At 37.9% G+C, this 20139-nt stretch overlaps 1 protein-coding gene across 2 annotated transcripts in view; it reads left to right on the top strand.

Annotated features, from left to right (window-relative positions):
• dcc (DCC netrin 1 receptor) overlaps nucleotides 1–20139 on the top strand; it is a 1120333-nt gene that overhangs the window by 1089148 nt on the left and 11046 nt on the right. For both annotated transcript variants that reach the window (XM_008117567.3, XM_008117566.3), the window contains exons 27-28: nucleotides 204–416; nucleotides 17393–17535. In XM_008117567.3, coding sequence (XP_008115774.2) covers nucleotides 204–416; nucleotides 17393–17535 — 356 coding nt within the window. The remainder of the gene's footprint in view (nucleotides 1–203; nucleotides 417–17392; nucleotides 17536–20139) is intronic.

The raw sequence follows: 20139 nt of genomic DNA, 5'->3' as shown, positions 1-20139 counted from the left end.
GTTTAGGACATATTGGATACACTACATTTGACTGGAATAAAATTTCAACTTTTCTCCCTTCTTTTTCAACAAGGCTCAAGAGGATCATTAATCTGGACAAGTAAATTTCATAGCTTTGGCGTATGGGTTTTTTGTGATAACACTCATTAGTGTCCAGTATTTGGGACTAAAATTTATTTGAATTTCTGCTTATCTTCTTGCAGCAGTGAGTGAAGCACCAGCCCCACAACAAACGTCCATGTTACCACAATCACAGCCTGAACATCCCAGCAATGAGGATGCCCCAAGCAGGACAATTCCAACAGCATGTGTCCGGCCTACGCATCCTCTCCGCAGCTTCGCCAACCCCTTGCTACCTCCGCCAATGAGTGCAATAGAACCGAAAGTCCCTTACACACCACTTTTATCTCAAACAGGTGAGTGCACTGTTGAAACTACTGCCTGGAAGGCAGCTAGGCTTTCCTTGCACAAAATACGTCCTCCCTGATAATACTCATTTCTCTTTATCACCACCCTTCCAGTATCATTATCCATGAGCAATATTGCAAACCATCATGCTATGTTTAGAATTAGGGGGAAATAGATTGAAAATTGGTTGCGATTTCACAGCGCGAGCAGAATAAAATAGGTAACGCTGTTTCTAGGCTGGTCCTGTGATGAATTTAGTTATAGGCTGTGCTCATATATAAGAGGGGTTTTTTTTAAAGAATTTGCTAGCTTGAGGTGCCATTCAATATCAGTTGAGCAAACTTCCATGAAAGAAAATAGACATCCTGTTCTCTCTATTGCAGTGTTCCATATCCCTTCCAATCTGCTTGGAGGAACTCCCTAACTTCCAAAGCAGGTTTGTCAGAGCTGAAGGAGAGAAAAAGAATCCATTCTTATCAGAGTTTTTCATCCTGTTGTTGGATCAGGCTGAATATAACCTTCTGAAATCTGTCTAGAAATGGCCAGAGGATTTTTGTTGTTTGTGTTAATGGAGAAAGTGTGTACACAGTGGCTTTAATATAGTGTAGTGGTTATGAGAATGAGCTATGAATCAGGCAAGTTTGGGTTCAAATTTCAACTTTGCTGTGAACCTAATAAGGTGTCCTTAAGCAGATCAGTCTCCCTTGCACATCTGTATTCTGCATAATAATATTAATTGTAGAACACATGCTTTGTACAAAGATGCTAAGGCCCTGTTTAACCCTTGCAGAACATAGTTCTCTGATTTTAAACATATACAGATGCAATGATAGCAGACATAGCAGGTGATGTGACCAGGAGATTCCCAGCCATCCCAGAAGCAATTCCAGGACTGTTCCCATTCTGGACACAAGCTTCCTCATGGAGAAAAAAGCAGGGTATACATAAACTACTACTACTACTACTGCTACTACTACTAATAATAATAATAACAACAACAACAACAACAACAACAACAACAACAACAATAACATGCCTATACCCAAATGGGAAAAAGCTTTCCTGTGTGGTTATGGGATATCTCTCTAAACAAGTAGAGAGATACTATTTGTCCTCTATATATATAGAGAGAAATACTACTTGTTCTCTACTTGTTCTCTCTCTATATATAGAGAGAGAACAAGTAGAGAGGGCCGGGCTGTGGTGCAGCTGGCTAGTAACCAGCTGCAATAAATCACTACTGACCGAGAGGTCATGAGTTCGAAGCCTAGGTCAGGTTAAGCCCCCGACCATTAAATAGCCTGGCTTGCTGTTGACCTATGCAGCCCCGAAAGACAGTTGCATCTGTCAATTAGGGAAAATTTAGGTACGCTTTACGCGGGAGGCTAATTTAACTAATTTACAACATCATAAAACTGCCAGCAAAACACGAGGAATGGAATGAGGAAGTACAGCCACTACTGGACAGTGAAGTAACAGCTCCCCCTGTGGCCAGAATCGTGAAGCTGGGGGGGAAAATGTTAAATGCCTCTGTGTCTGTCTATATATGTTGTTTGTCTGTTGGCATAGAATGTTTGCCATATATGTGTTCATTGTAATCCGCCCTGAGTCCCCTTCGGGGTGAGAAGGGCGGGATATAAATACTGTAAATAAATAAATAAATAAATAATAAAGCCATAGGTGTAACCAGGTGTTATGCAAGCATAATGCCCCAGGAAGATTGGAGCCAATTGGGATCTTCAGTCACAGCTTGTATAAAAGCAGAAACAGCTACTGCCACCAGCAACAGCAATTCTATCCAAAGTTTTATTGCTTATAATCATGGGCAAAGAGGCATCACAAATACAATATAGAGAAGTAACTGCTAATGTGGACAAATACAAATACAGAATACAGTATATTAATTATATAAAAAGTTTAAGAAAAAAACACAATTTAAGAACTATTTATAGCTTCTAAAAGGAAATGTTACAATTTCCAATATTAATTCTCCAAAGTATCATACCTTCCTATTATCAAATACCGAGTCAGGATTTTCATTCTGCTTTTCTTTGCTGCAATTGCAAAGAATCCAACATATTAAGAAAAACATGTCCTTTCATCATATAAGACAATACTTTGTTCTGAGTTGGCTAGCTGCTGCATTATGGCTCAAACAGTGACAACACTCTCTAGGGCCAGTGTATAGTGGACATCATAACAGATAATGTGCTAAGTCTCCTGTGCAGCCATTATCGTAAATACACAATCTGTCAGTTACAGGGATGTGGAAGTACATATCCTCCAGAAGGCAGTTGGCATTTCCTGAAATCTCAATTCTGTAAAAGCCTTCCTCAAAGGAAGATTTTAAAAGATGAAAAAATAACAGTAAAACCATTTTTTTTGTTGGTAGCAAACCACCAGGAAGAGTGTTTATTGTTTATGCCCTGTCTGTCTTGAGATAGATTAAATTTCGCAATTTTCTTTTCAAAGATCTGTTGATATCTTGACATTGTTGTCCACTATGGGATTGAGTCATTCTGTTTTAGTTCAGGCCTTTCATCCCAGGCTTCCTTCCACACAGCTGAATGAAATCCCACAATATGTGCTTTGAACTAAAATATATGGCAGTGTGGACTCAGATAACTCAGTTCAAAAAGCAGATATTGTGGAATTTTCTGCCTTAATATTCTGGGTTATATGGCTGTATAGAAAGGCCCCCAGTAGTTCATATCAACACATTTCATAGAATATTGTGCCATCCATCTCATTTACCATGATGGAGGGCAGACATGCCACAACTGTCAACAGGGTAGATAGTATAGCTGGAGATCGAGAAAGGACTTTCCTCAGAAAACATTCTGCAGTGCTGCATTGAAGTCAAAACTATAGACCAACAGTCAACTCATATAAGGTGTCTTATCATCTTACATGTGTGTAGCAACAGGCTGATGTCAGTGACATTTACCATTTGCTGGACTTTACTGCATAGACACTAAATAATTATCCTTCTCAGCAGCTGTAGAACCCATAAGAGCTCAGTAAGAATTAAAATAAATCAGTATTATTCTTGGCTTGTACTGTGTTGCCTGTTTCAACTATAGTAGATGAACTGAAGCAATGATATTTTACATGTTTGCTGCCTCTGAATTCAACATTTGAGTTAATGAGTCTACTCTAGTCAGAATTACCAGTAAGATATAACCCCTCAGTCCTATTTCTTTAACTGTGTTGTAAATGTGCATTTATCCACTGCCATGACATGAAACTCTCAACAAAGATAAGGCTGCATTCAAATGGATACTCTGATATCCTCTTGATAGTTCCTGATTGGTTGCACTATCTGGTCTTTGCCTAGTCCATTTGTCTTCTTACCTTTCTCTAGCTTGATCATTTATCTATTCAAAGCAAAGGAACAGGTTTCAAGTGGGGGGTGGGAAGCAACTTGCAAGTCAATCTTCTGGAATTTCATACCATGCCTAAGAAGTTGACATTTCATGGACATGAAAGGTGCCATAAAGCACCATTTAGTCATACACAAAGGCAACTGTTTGAAGTTTCTGGGGTACAGGCAGCTGTTCTGTATTCTAAACTTGCTGAAATCCTTGACAAACAGAATTACACAACAAATGATATGATGAGAAAAAGCAGTTATGTTTTTCAAGCATCTGCTATCCATCACTTTTGACAATAGACAGAAGGCCTGAAAAATCCGAAGTGACAACTAAAGCTTTTTCAAAAACACAACTGTTGCTGATTCTAAACCTTGAAATCCAGGGGCCCTTCTTTTCTTTAGTGAAATGTATTCATCCTGCTCATTTTATAAGCAGTCACTTCCATTTCTATTGGACATTGATTGGACAGCGCAAGCTGCACATAATGCTGACTCCGGGATATCAGAGTGATATGGAAGGGGCACAAAAACTGGAGTATGGGAGTGACCACATACAACAATGAAAATATGCATACATACCTTATATACTCATATAAATGCCAGGACATTTTAGTAAAAAAACAATTAATCAAAAATCCTGGCTCAACTTATCTATAGGCCTCATCAGACTTGCCACTGGAATCACCATAAATCATGGTGAATCAGGTGATACTTGGACTGGTGAACCCATCAGTCCATGTCTCGCATCACCCGGCTTGCCCCCTACTTTATCCCATGTTGGGGGAGGGGGGCGTCTGCTAGCCGGCTTTTCCCTGTTGGCTCCTATTGAACATGAAAAGCTTCCCATGTGGCCACCATGACAGCATGCACCCGTTTCTCAATAGTTTTATGATGGAGCCCTGCCAGAAGTAGTTTTACATCATGGAATGCAAGCCAGTAGTCTCAGTCATAAAATTATTGACGAGCCAATGCATGCCACCAAAACCTACAGAGTAAGTGTAAATACTGCATCATCAGTTCAAAAACATGCAAATGTGAGTAGATCAATAGGTACCGCTCCAGCAGGAAGGTAACGGTGCTCCATGCAGTCATGCTGGCCACATGACCTTGGAGGTATCTACGGACAACGCCAGCTCTTCGGCTTAGAAATGGAGATGAGCACCAACCCCCAGAGTCGGACATGACTGACTTAACGTCAGGGGAAATCTTTACCTTTACCTTTAACTGTTAGGGGAAAAGGAGTCATCCCCTTTTCTGATTAGAGAAGTGAAAGACAAAAAGCATAGTTCATCTCAGGAGAACTGATAGTCTCTACTCTGTAATAGTGTTTTTTCTGACCTTTTTGAATGCCTAAGAAGAAAAATAGCAGCAGTGGCCAAGGGTTACTGGCTCCCTGAGTCAGCATTGGTGCTTTCCTCTCCCCATAGATCGACCCTTGATTTTTCCATGGGTCATATCAAAAACCATAATTTTAGCTCCAAACCCTGCCCTTGACTTATAATGTTGACTTTGACATTAATATATATGGTAACACCCTGCTACCCTATTTATTATCTGCATGCCTGAACAGTGGTCATTCATAAACACAACAACTCGGGTTCTTCCATCAAATATGATCTAATGGAAGTGAAATATGTTTAGGTGTCATATATAGAAAAACAGATAACGGCACAGTACTTCCAATGTCTGAGGAATACGTAAAATTCCACTTCTCCAACCACTACCTGAATTCCTGGCTTCAAGAGGAAGCAAGATATTATGGTAGAAGTGACCTGGAAAATCAGGAGTGTTTTCAGAACATAGGGATTTGAAAAACAGAGAACTGTAAAGAACAGGCCATAGCACCAACTGTACAGAACAGCATAATAGGTTTGATGTCACCTCTATTCTATCATCTAAGAAAACCATTGAGCTTTGGATATTGCTGGAGTCATTATCACATGGTTAATTCAATCCTAATTAATGGGACTTCAAAGCACACATTACATACAAAACATTATACAGCATTTTCAGGAATATCTTCTAAGTTTCAGTCTACTTCCTGAATTATATATGGCATTAACCATGTTGTGTTAGAAAATTATTTTTAAAAGTGCATTAATGATTTAAAAGGTTCTTTGCAAAAAAAAATGTTTGAAAAGAACTCTCTGTTTCACAAGAGGATTCAGATTCATGATAGCATATCTAAAGTCCATGTTTGGTCTTTTTGTTCCCCATTGGATACCTTTGCAAGTCATGGTCACAGACAAATAATTGGTTTGGCTTAGAGTTCTTTCAGGTTGATTCTAAAATGTCTGATGGAACTTGTGTGCCGCTTATTGCATTATACATCTAACATAAATCCTACAAAGAGCTAAGGAATAGAAAATGTGCTCCTTCCTTTCCTCCAGAAGTGAAAAAATCATTTTAAACAGTTGAAATGATTGGTGGCACTTTAAACAAACCAATATTGAGCTTTCATTTATCTTCTGTAGCCATTATATGTGTGAAAAGAAAGAAAATGTGACCTCTTAAAATGACAGAAGTTTTAGAAATAGCTATATTAACAAATGTATCCAGCTTCTCATGGTTTGGAACAGCCTTAGACTGATATACTGAAGCCTTCAAACAAAGGCAGTACTTTGTTGTCAGAGCTAAACACAATAATACCTTCCTGAACTAAGTAAAGCCAAAGACTATTGGGACCTGTAGGTTTCCATGATGGACTCCCACATCTCTATGAGAAGCCTTTACATGCCTTGGGAATCTACCTCATAAAAGAGGTAACCCCATACCTGTCTGTCAGACTGCCTTCAAAAAGAGGTAACCTTATATCTGTCCCTCAAACTGCATTGCAAACTTACATGCTGGTCAAGGATTCTCTGCCACCTAGTGACTGAAGACGGAACACAAAGATATATTGAAATTAACTGATATATTTTAAAAACCAAATAGCCCACAAGATACAGGCCCCTGAAGTCTACTTAGCATAGTGACAGACTTAATTTTTTTATTAATGTATCATACACAGAATTATATGTTTGACCCTTTTGGGTAGAGGTGGAAATATATTTCTGATGAAAGAGCAGAGCTGTGAGAAGAAAATGAGGCACTAGGGATCATATTGCAAACCTACATTGGATATAGGAATGCACCAAGAAATTTGGAAAGTCTTTGATTGTGCAGAACCTGAAGAATTGTGTTCATTGACCATTCCCTGCCCTTAGGTTTACAGTGTAAATAAGACTAGACACATGAGGAAAAGTGGGTGAGCAATGAAGCACGAGATTACCATATATACTCATGTACAATTTGACCTCCGGTGAAAGTTGAGTCCATGTTTTGGGGCCAGAATTATGAAGTTTGATAAGATCTCTGAATAAATTGAAGATAATTCTGTGTAGAGGGAAAAGCCTCAGCATTTCCTCGGGGGGGGGTGTCTTTTAGGTTCTCCCAGGACTGACTAAGCTCCCGGTGCATCTTTTAGGTTCTCCCAAAATGAACAAAGCTTTCATTTTTTCCCCATTCTACTCAGAGAAAGGGATTTTTTTTTTTTAAATAAGGGTTAAGCTTCAGTACTTACATTGACCTGTGGATAAGTCAACCCAGTTTTGCTGGGTTGATTTTGTTAATTAAAATGTTTATACTCATGCATGAATACATAGAGTATGTGTTCTGTCCCTTCTAATCAGAGCAGCGGGGATGAAAGGAGGGGCTTTCATCTGTTTCTGGGTCCAGGCATTATGAAGCTTAACATGAATCATTGCAGTCATTTCTGTTATACAGTAACTTGACTTTGATCATTTCCCCATGCCTTTCCCCAAATGTTATTTTGCAGCCTAAATTGCTTCTGAACCCATCTTTATGGAACAAAGTAATTTTTTTTAAGGTCTGTGCTTCTTAGGCTATCTGATGTAGGGGAAGGGCAATTATATTTTTTCTACTGTGCCATGGACCAACATCGTATTTGTTCCCGTTGTCTACAATTGTTTCTTTGAAACTCACTAGGTAATGGCAGCCAATGCCTCTGGGACTGACACCGGACTGGGGACGAGCACTTTGATTAGCGCTGCCTTAATCTGTTGGGAAAAAGTGGAGTGCCATGTATGTTTTTTCCCCCAAAAACCATGACTCATATTCTGTTATCAAAGAAAAATTTGACATTGATTTAATATACAGAATTCTTCAACAAAATTTGAACTGACTTTTGATCCTGGACTTTATCACAGCACAAGCATTGACTACATTGAATACAAATATGAACAAAGGAACACACAAGGTGCATCTAAACTGTAGAATTAATGCAATTTGATAGTACTTCAACTGTAATCACTCTGTGATATGGAATTCTGAGGTTTGCAGTTTAACAAGGCATTTAACCTTCTGTGACAAAGAGTGGTGATTCCTTACCAAACTGCATCTTTCAGGATTCTATAGCATTGAATCATAGTGGTTAAAGAAGGGTCAAACTGCATTAACTCTGCAGTTTAAATGCATAGAATTATAAATTTGGAAGAGACCACAAGGGCAATCTAATCCAACCCCCATGCATTGCAAGAACACACAATCAAATCAATAGAAGTACATAATCATAGAGTTGGAGAGGAACTCAAGGGCCATAAGGTCTGCAGAAAGACTATGCACCCACAGTCCTTCTTCAGACCTAATACAGAGACATTTTTGTCATGTGCATTCTTCTCTGATTGGCCACAGATGTCCACAATTTCAATCATCCTGACTGGCATCCTTGTTTTTTGAAATGGTTTACCTGGATCTGCCAGAAACCCAGTCATATTAATGCAAATCATGGTGTCAGTTGAGGTGAGTCAAATATTTGCACCAGAACTGGAACATCAAGTAGCACATAGCTCTGATTTATGGTGCAGTTCTTTAGCACCAGAATCTTTTTGTCCTCTTGGAAACATGTGCTGGTCTGCCTTAAGAATGTTTCAGTGGCTGATCATTTTGTGAGCATCAAGGCTGTGGAAGGAGCAGCTAAAGCCACATCTGTTAGGGGTTCTCTCTTGTTTGCACACCAATGTGAAATGCTGCTAAATTACTATGGCAAGAGTATGCTCAAAAAGGCTTTTCAGTATTAATAAGCTAGCAAGCATTTGCACCTGGCAGCCATATATTGCTGAACTAATGAGCTAATGAAATGTTTAATAACCCTATGGAGGAAATAAAACTCTTGCAGTTAGCTTCTGCCGTGGTTGCGTGCCACAGCAGCTTGATAGGCTTGGCCATCTCTTTGATTTCCAACCCCTTCAAGTCCCACATTTTTTCCTTAATGTTTTTAAATTTCATTGCAACTTTGAACTGCTCTACTAGGCATACCTCAGGACTAAATGCCACTCGCATGATTAATTGTATAATTGGCCTAATTTAGTTTCCTTACTACTTCAGCCTTCTGTGTATAGCTGTTCAGATTTGTGGTAGTAGTTGCCTACAGGGAGAACTATTGAATTAGCCTTTGCTTTTGCAGGGACACAGCTCTTTGTCTATCTTAATTGGTTGCATTTTGTAGACACAGTCAAGGCTAACAAAGGCTGAAAACTCCTTTAAAAACAGCTGTTTGGTCATTGTGTAGGAAGGTTTTTAAGCAAGTTGTGCCAAGACCTTGGAAACACTGCTTTTTGGAACTATGATTCCTACAATCCACCAACCAATATGATCTGAGCATAAGCCAGCAGTTTATTTCATAACACAAAATTCCAAGTGCAGAAAATACTATCAGGACTGGGCAGAACTTTACTTTTCAAACACATCCACCCAAAACAATTGCCAAGTAGTATTCTTACCTGCTGGGACTTGTGTCTTCAGCTAGGTCAGCTAAAGTTTGGGTAATATACCTGGAGGTTTGAACCATTATAAGTAATCTGTGGCAAGGGTCAAACCCAAACTCTGGGGACCCGGCCCTACTATGAACTGATCATTGATGACTATAGGCTGTGGCCCTATCAGATGGCCATGGAGTAGTAATACAGGTGCCCAAGTGCAAACTGGGGGATGGCTCCTGTACCTTTCATGTTTGTGTAGAAGAGGGCATTTCAACAGATACTGCATATTATGTGGTTGTGCAGCAAACAACTCTTGCTGAAATGCCTCTTCTACACAACCACAAAAGCTATAGGAACCGTATTTAGTTTTCAGTCTAGCAACCCTATGACATACCAGTAAGGGCTTGCCAACTTTTACAAAACCACTAGCTGTAATTTGGCTTCTTGGACTGAGAAATTTGAGCCCATCTATGCATTGAAATGCTGGTTGATTGGTTTGATGTCTTTATCTCTGCTTAGCTGTTCATACATAGGCACTTAATTGTAGCTCCTACATCAGTGATGGCCAACCTATGACATGCGTGTCAGCACTGACACGCCTAGCCATTTTTGCTGACACACTGCCGCATGCAGATTGATTGGATGGCTTATGTCTTTTGTGGCCAAATTTGGTGTGATTTGGTCCAGTGCTTTTGTTGTTTACTCCATGGGAATTATGCACAATATATATATATATATATATATATATATATATATATATATATATATATATAATTGTAGTATATTATTATATTATTACTATTATATTATTATCATATTATTCGTTATTCATGACTATATTGAAACTACAATAGAGAGAAATCAGCGTGGAAACTACAAGAGGTACCATAGATTGTTGTACATGGAAATAATGGTAGTAAATAGCTTTTGATTTATTAAATACAGTTATATATTACAATTATACATTTTTGTTATTTAAACTATACATATTGCAAAATTATGGGGGTTTTTTCTCAAAGTGACACACCACCCAAGTCATGCTAGGTTTTTTAGGTGAATTTTGACACACCAAGCGCAAAAGGTTGCCCATCATTGTCCTACATAGTGATGCTTGAAGTATACCACCAAACTAGATCTACAGCACAAATACAGGTTGGTGTCTCCTTTAAAAAATAGCTATTTGATCTCTGTGCAAGAAAATGTCAAAGTAGTTTGTCCTTAAATATCTTCCTGTTATTATGTTTGTTGCCATCTTAGAGGGACTTCTTCACATTGAGGTTCTGAAGCCGGGTGACAATGGGGGAGGGAATTCATGCGGCAGCGGAGGAAACTGTCACTCCATATCCCACAATGCTCTTTTTCCCATCACACAGGGGAAGCCATTGCTGCCTGGCTTCCCCCTGTGCTGTCCCCAGCTTACTCAGTCACAACATGGACAGTCACCTGTGTTCTGAATTCTTTCTCCCAGAGCGCTTTCAACAAGGAGCCGATACGGAGCACCACCAGAAGTAGTGATGGGCTCTGGCAAGCTCTGTACTGGCTCCATGTTGAAAGTGTCCTACAATGGGGCAAAAGCTCCATGTGATGGGGTCCCTACTTCAGGAAGACTTCCAGTATCTAGCTGGAATGCTGTTGGCTATAGGGTTGTGTAGGAAAAGCTTCAGCAAGCCTTGCTTGTCATACAACCAGGGCGCAAGCAACATCTGTTGAAATTTCCTCTTCTAGGCAACCATGAAAAGTAGAGGACCCCACTTCCTTGCTTTCTGTAAGTCCTAGCTGGTTTGTGCCAACAAACACCAATTAATTGAATCAACTGCTGAATTGAGTCAATGCCCAATTGCTTCAGTGGTTTAATTCTGATTGGAAATTGTAATGTGATTTAGCCCTCTAGATCCTCACCTTGGTTGAAAAAGAATCTTGGAAATCAGCCATAACAACTGTGATTATGAAGCTACCCTAACATTTGCCTTTTTTATTTAGACTTCATTTCCAATTTTTAATTCAGTTATGAGCTTCAATCGTTACCCATTGCTGCTCACAAGCTGAAGGAGGCTTAATTGTCACTTTGGTTTCACATTAGCAATGCCCAAATGGGGAACCATCTGTCTTTGTGTAGAGAAGTCGTTCTTCAAGGCACAGGTGTATCTATTAATAAGTTACAAACAGGAAACATGTTTTGTTTCATCTCCAGCCCCACCTACTATGGGATTTGCAGGTGCAAAGAATCTGTGTGCCAAGCATGTGTTAGCAAACTTCATTTTGTTATGTATTTCATGTGCCAACCTTAAACTGATTGTGAAAGTGTAGTTTGTTGAGCAGCAGGGAGAGATCAAGGAGGCATTCTGAAATTTATTTTGCATTGGCTTAATTGACAGTGCTCTATAGACACACAAACATATTATAAAATAAAATGAATAAACCTTGTGTGTACAGTTGAAAAATATATTCTGTTTTCATCACCTATGATAGTTGATGTATGCCAGTGTGGTGTACTGCTTTAAGTGTTACACTAGAACTCTGGGAGCTCAGGAATTGAACCAAGAAACCTTCTGGGTGAACCTGGCATGTCATACTCTCTCAGCCCCGAAGGAAAGCAATAGCAAACATCCTCTGAACAATGCTTACCAACAAAACTTTGTGATAGGTTCACCTTAGTATTACCATGAATCAGAAGCAACAAATAATTTAGTGTCTTAAACCAAACAAACGGCAGATTCTGAACATGGTGAATGACCCTAAAAAGTCCAATCCAGCATTGATACTTTTTGTGCCAATTAATGATTATCTCACTATGTTGGTCTTGTGGTGTGTTGATAGTATTTCATATGTAACTAAGCAGAAAGATTTTTTTGCAAAAGAAAGAAATATTCAAAGGAACACACCCTGACTCTGTTCTCTTCTCCCACTATGCAACCTGTACTCCTTTAATTTTCCTTTTATTTATATTAAATTACTGCTGTTTGTATATCTTCTCCATTAGAGCAACACATCTTGTTTTAATTCTCTTTTCCCCATTACAATACAAGTTTCAAACTGTTATATATTTTTCACCTGAGAATACAGGGTGTTGTAGACTTTTTAGATAAGCCAGTGTGTTGTGATAGTTTGAGCATTGGGCTACAACTCTGGAGAACAGGATTTGAATCCCTGTTTGGCTATTGAAATCCACTGGGTGACTGTGGGCAAGTTGCACTCTCTCTGCCTCAAAGAAAAGCAAAGGCAGAAGCCCTCTGAACAAATCTTGCCAAGGAACCTCCATGAAAGGGTTGCCTTAGGTTTGCAATAAATTGAAAATGACTTGAAGGTATACAATGAAGCAACAACTGATCCATCAGGATTATTATTATTATTATTATTATTATTATTATTATTATTATTATTATTATTATTATTATTTTGTGTGTGTGTGTGTGTGTGTGTGTGTGTGTATTAACTGTGCTATTTCCCCATGGAACTGGAAAACCATGCAATAATGCAACTCACAGCATCCAAATAACGTCAAGCAGTCCTAGCTAAAACTTCTCCTTGATTTTGTCTTTTTCCTTTTTTTGTACTTTGTACTGTTTTTAAAAGCACAGGCACACACATGTTATCTCCTAGGGATGAGTATATCTTCTGTTCTTTCTTTGAAGTTGGAAGAAGTTCAGCAAAACCAGTTATTAAAGAACTCATTTATTATAGCGAAGATAGCAAAGTGATTGTATCTTTTGAAGCATTTACTTCTCCCTTTCCTCCCTTTCTTTTTAGCTTTTGCCTCTTTTCATTTCACTTAAACTTGGATTATCAAAGAGATCCAAGCATACAGGAAATGTTTCTCTTTTTTGTCTCTCGCTAGCTTGTGCAAAAGGTACTTATCACTCACAAAGTGCAACGTGGCACTCTAATTTGGGAGAGCATCCATTCTGGCTTTGAGTATTCTTAAGCTTTTGTTAAAGCAACCCTCTGTGCTTTAGCATTTAATTAAAATTAATGTAAAATTATAAGACCAGCTCTTAGAAATGGAGAAGTGAGAGAGATATTGGTTTTTAAAAACCATTCTCTTAGTATCCCATTTTTTGTTTTGAAATAATTATGTATAATTTTAAATAGTGTCACTACAAACGGAGAGTTTGCTGGAATGGCCCTTCCCATTTTGCTGCATTATTTATGGGTAGCGAAACAATGTGGTCATATTAATTGAATAGATGCTGAAAATGGATAAAATATCTCCTAATGCAACATTAATTTAACTACATGTGGGGCTGGTTCTTGTTGTTGTCATGTACCTTCAAGCCATTTCTGACTTGTGGCAACCCTAAGACAAACCTATCATGGGGTTTGCTTGATAACAACTTTTTCAGAGGGGATTTGTTGTGATTTTCTCTGAGGTTACAAGAATGTGACTTGCCCAAAATCTTCCAGTGAGTTTCCATGACCAAACTCAGTTTCAAACCCTGGGGTCCAAAGTTTTAGTCCAATGCTCAGATGATTACATAATTGGTTCTCGGTGCCATGCTGGCTCTTGTCCAGATTTTACCTTTTCATTCTTTACAGATTAAGGCCTAAATCCAGGCATTAGTGCTAACTGGAAAGATCCAATGAATCTAGTTTTGCCCTGAGAGTACTGATATTTTACTGTCACAATTTAATCTTGGTGAAGATTGAGACTTGATGAAGAGCCTTTGTGATGTCATGGCACAGCCTTTGTCATTAAGCAGGATACCTTTAGCACAGTTGAATGGAAGATACCTTTCAAATAAAAAAAAAGTTTAACAAATGAGCAAAAAATATCTTACAAATGCACATACATTTCAAGATAGTGCATTTGGAAATGTAGAATAAGAATTAAAGATTCAACAATATGCTGATATGTTTTAGTGAGCATGATCAACTCTATCTTGTCAACAGCTGATTTCTCCTAGTGGCCTGTTTTGTTTGCTGAGCACTGTCAAAAAGAAGGTAGTGCATATGCTGGTAACCTCAAAGTTGTACATCTGCAATGTGCTTTACATGGGCTGTTTTCATACCAAGTTTGGAAACTCCAATTAGTTCAAAACATAGCAGCCAGTCTAGTTACAGAAACATCTAGGAGTGAGCTTATTACTCCTATACTTCTGTCACTCCACTGGTTGCTAATTAGCTTCCAGGCAAAGTACAAAGTGTTGGTTTTGGTCTTTGAAACACCACATAGGTTACTTGCAAAATTGCCTTCTCCAGTACAATCTTCCCTTTAGGACCTTGAGGTCCTCTGTGAGATGCTTACGCCAACCAGCCAGAACCCAAATGGCGACCATCAACTAAAGAACCTTTTCATCTCCTGCCCCAAGATTGTGAAATGACCTGCCAGAAGATATCTGAAAGCTAAATCAGTTGTCAGGAATTAAGGCACAACTTCAGAACTATCTCTTCCGGCAGGACTATTTGGTCAATACAAACTTGTCAATTTTAACCTGCATTTTATCAGTGAATTTTAATTTGCATTTTACTTATGTATATTTGTTATGTTTATTTTAGTCGTGTTTTGTTTTATCTTGCTGTTTGGGCTATTTTGTGCCCCACCTTGAGCCACAAGTAGAGTAAGAAATAGGCTGTTGTTATTTGTGCTATATTACATATACTGTAAATGAAATATTTTGTACCCAGGGCCAATAACCAGTGATGATTAGAGACAGTGCCAGGCCCTGAGAACATTCTCTTAAACAAGAAATACATTCTAGCTATATTCTGTCCTGACCACACTGATTTTACATAAGGATTTCAACACTATGTTGTTGACTGCATACTTCTGAAATTCTATAAAATAGTGATGCTTGCTTGGAATAAACTATCACAACCAGTGCTGTGGGTACATTGGACTGAAAGCAGTCTGGGACTTGGTAGATCCTTTGGCCAACATTATTACTTGTTTTCTGTTTGCTTTCCTGCTCAGTTTCAGGGCTCTCACTTGGGAAGTACAGTAGGGCTGATATTTCACTCCTATCTAACACACCCTGAAATACTTCCCTCTCTCTTCAGAGGTCTAAAGAAGAAGGGTCAGACCCTCAAACTCCTTCCAGCCCAGGTTCTGAAATGTGGCAACTTTAATTGAATCAATTGTATTTACATAAGTGTTGATTTACAAAACTCTGTTGATTCAAAAGACTTATTCCAGAAAAACATCAAACTTCAGAGAAGAAAAACAATAAAAATATAAGTCTATCACAAGTAGCCACTAGCCAGAGTAATTCCCACCATATAAACAAACATACGTATACTTTCTTTTCATTTTGGGGTCAAAATGGTTCTACTTACCATAGCTACAAATTTATAATGCCTTGCTTTAGAGCTTAGAGGAAAAATAATATGTTGGAGAGAATATTCTGGAATATATTTTTTTGCTCACATGCAGAGCTCTTTTTCAGAGCTGTGGCAATTTCATGTCATGGTTTTCCTCAAAGTGATTTTGAACCACAGCAAGAGAGCAGAAAATTCTTGCCTCGAGAACCTTAGCCCTCCATTATTCTATTGACCAATTAATGGCAGAAGGCCAAGCTCCTTGCATTTAGATTAAGGACAGAGATCTTTGCTAATTTCATTCTCAAAGGAAACAAGAGTAATTTTAACAATTTTCTTCCTGCTGTGAAAAAGTCTTCAAAAAGTTTTCAAAGACTATTTGAAGTTTAGTACTTTCCTGTGTGAAAAAAAAAATGGCCTTTGGATTTGGGTGTTTTAGAGTGCCCATTTTTGAATGATATTTGAGCAGGGAAAAGAAGTGGTAAATACTACCTACCACAATCAAACAGTAACTACCAGAACTGTGGGGTGTCCATGCACTACATTTGTACCAACCACCATTTCATCTCCAAATGCCACTGAATGCTAGAAATGGAGGCTGGAGATGGCAACCTCCAGCATGGTAGAATTTCAAGAAATAATTGTTACCTACAAAGTGCTAACCAAACTGTAGGAGACTACTAGCTCCACTGTATCTTGAATAGATCTCAAATATCAATTGCCTTCTCCAGATCATAGAAGTCTGTCTCATACTGAGTGAGACCATCAGTCCATATAGAACAGGAGTGTCAATTCTAACTGACAAGAACATGCTAGAGTTTCAAGACAATTCTTTCTTATTCCTATCTAGAGATCCTATGCATTCTCTGATGTTCCCTCTTGGTCACATCCAGGTTTTTACTTAATCCAATGCTGCTTAACATCTGAAATTACAGTAGTCAGGACTTAATATTTTCAGAGTAGAATTGTGCTAATTCTGTCACTGCACCACAATTTCCATTGGCATCCTCATAGTTTTATTTATCTCCTTTAGAAATGTTCAGAAACTGAGATCATTTTCAAATTCATGTAATATCACTAATTTGATGTTAGTTCAGACTTCAGAGAGGTAGTTGAGATTTGCAAGACTTAAGGTGCTTAGCACCCAACCCCAAACCATGGGTGGAATATAGACCTTTAATTTCAATATATTTCAGTCAAAACAACATGAGGGCATGTCTAATTCTGCCACCAAAATCAACAAAACTTTAGAAAGTGCTTAGCATTGTATCAATTTTGTCTCAAATTTACTTGGAAATGGGATTAATTCTAGTAAAAGTTACATCCAGGTAAGTATATACAAGACTGTAGCTTTCATCCAACTGACTGATATTCTAAAATCCTCGTTGGATTTTTATGAGGTTATCATTTTAGGTTATTTTTCATTTCATCTTTTTAAACCTATGCTAAACAATTAAGGTGTAATAAATCGTACTTGTACATTAGGATAGGAATAAGATATGAAGTTCTTAATTTCACAGACATGCTGATATTGCTTCTTCTTTCTACCAGGAATGATTCTCACACTAATGTTGTCCCAATCTGCCCATTCCCATTTCAGCGCCCAGCCTTCCCAAGGCTCAGGTTAAGACAGCATCACTTGGACTAGCTGGAAAAGCAAGATCCCCTCTTCTTCCCGTCTCAGTGCCGACAGCCCCAGAAGCATCAGAAGAGGGTCTCAAACAAACAGAAGATCCTGCAAACGTAAGGGCAAGTCAATAGTCCTAGTTTGTTTGTGGAAGGTTTTTTGTAATATTTTTATTGATTTTCAAAAAGAAGGGAAAAAAAACACATACAACACCATAAGCTATGAAGAAGAAAAGACATATACAAACCAAGCAAACATAAGATAATCAAATTAAACAATAAATGCAAAGATACTACTTTCTTTCCTCCCTTTGAAGTAGAGGTTCTTCCTAAGTCTTCTTGCATTCCATTTAGTAAAAATAGACATCTGAATATCCAATGCTTCAGGTATTTTTTACAGAAACTACATATTCCTTAAAATATTTCTCTACTTTCTCCCAATCTTCCCACATCTTTCTTACAGAGCTCCCCTTCATTATTCTGGTTAACTTGTTGACTTCCATTTCTTCTCTTGATTTCAGTTGCCAATCATAAATGAAAGGTACATCAGTTGTTTTCCACTTTTTGCCAATACTATCCTTGCTGTTGTAATCCTGTACATAAATATTCTCTTTGTGGGTTTATTGATTTTTACATTTATCATGTTGAGAAGATACAGCTGTGGCATAAATTCTAATTCTAATTGTAAAATGCTATTTACTACAGTATCTTTTTCCAATATTTCTTAACTCTTTTCCAGTTCCATAACATATGATAGAGTGTACCTTTCTCTTTTACACATTTCTAACATATGTCTTTCCTGGTTTTATATATTGTAGCCATTATCTGTGGAGTTAAGTACCATCGATAGTGGACTTCATAACAATTTTCTTTATAATCTCTAGAACTCACCAATCTCCATGTCTTTCCCATGTCAATTAGCCTTCCAACATTTTTGCCATGGTCAGCATATATTCTTTTATTGGTTCTGTTCCTTGTTCTTTCAGTATTTAAATTTTATATATTTGGAAATAGTTATTGTCCCCTTATCACCTATCAATTTATCTCAGTCCATTTCTACAATTGTATTCTTTCTTGTTTACTATCCATTCTGAAAGGTTCTGTTAGCCTCGTGTATTAAAACTGCTGCAATTCAAACCCTTCTTTTTCTAATTCTTCTCTAGTTTTTGATCTTAGGGATCCTTTGTCTTTTATTAATATGTCTTTATATCTCAACTATCCTTTGAGATATTGTGATTCGGTTCTTGCTAATGCTTCATGTGGTGATAACCATTGAGGTATTTTAATCCAAAATTTTGTTCTAATTTGAAGATGTTAGTATGATGATGTTGTGCCTCCAATCTCATGCCACATAGACTCACATTATGAATTTAGGTTTCTTCAATGTCAGTGGGCCAGTAAATCCACCAGGTTTTAGCCTTCTCTTTAAGGAGGCAGCCCAAGGTGTTGAAGTCTACTTGCAAAGCAGGTTTGGAACTGTGGCTAGATCCTTTAAAATTCATGCTAAATTCATCCCATTGACATGGAAGCCACCAGCCACTCCTGGGAACAAATGAAATTTCCATAGACAGATATTGCTGGGAAAGCACTGAGAAAAGCAGCTCATTTTCTATTCCTACTCCTCTCTTTCATTAGCCAATAGTCTTCAAAATTCCTAATGCTGAGTACTTCAAAAGACAGCTGAGTTAGTCTGTCATAGTGTTAAAAGGAAAGAGGGTGGAGGGAAAGAAGGGATCTAATGGTCTCTTAATTAAAAACCAATTTATTTTATCATGAAAAATTGGTCATTTTCAGAGACCATATTGTATAAGTAACTAAACAATAAAGTTCTATCACAAAAGAGAGTTATGACTTGTTAAGCTATAATCATAATGAAATACACACATCCTTTCAAGATTGGAAAAAATGATTTAATTTCAATTAGCAAGTTATTTCTAACTGCTTACCTTAAACTCTGCAATTCAGATTTTTTCTCTGGTAAATTTTTGGCATACATACATTGAAGAACTTTTTCCCATTTAATGGTGGGGTGGGGATAAAAACCTATCAATATTGGATTTAATCCACCATCATGTCCTAATAGAAATATTCATCATTACGAATTTTCTCCCTTTGGGTTTCCCTGGATTTTGTAAATTGTCATCAGAGCATTTGTTCCACAATTGTTATTAATCTGCCACAATTTAAGGTCTGTTGTTTGCCAGTGGCAAGTGAAATAATTGCTTATTGAAATAGGCAAGAAACACAACCAGCAGGTAGACATAATCTACAGCACCATCACAGGTCAGCATCTTTTAGGTCCTTCTTTGTCTCTGAACATTTTCCAAGCCTTGGTGGCTGTACTGTTTGGAGAAAGATAAAGCAGTTCAAAATCTCCCAATTGGGAAGGAATGAAAATTGAGTTTGTACAAATGACGTATAAGAAGTCCTTGAGTTCAGAACATTTCAATTCCAAATATCTTATATTCTAAGAGCTGGACAAATCATTTCCCAAGTGGATCACTCTTGAAGCTAATTGAAAATGAAAACATTCAGAGGAGATAATGGAAGAGGAGTCAAAGGGGTCCTTAAGGGATTCAAAGTTTGGGCTTGCAGTACAGCTCACAAACCTAACATCATGGATTTTTTAAGTATATGTAGTAACTCTAAGCTCTTCTTTAAAAATGCATTGCTTGAACCAATACAAATAAATGTTAGTTATAGAACACCAGTGAATATACT

This window comes from Anolis carolinensis, chromosome 2, assembly GCF_035594765.1.
Source record: "Anolis carolinensis isolate JA03-04 chromosome 2, rAnoCar3.1.pri, whole genome shotgun sequence".
NCBI lineage: Eukaryota > Metazoa > Chordata > Lepidosauria > Squamata > Dactyloidae > Anolis > Anolis carolinensis.
This window is presented reverse-complemented; position numbering and strand designations above follow the sequence as displayed.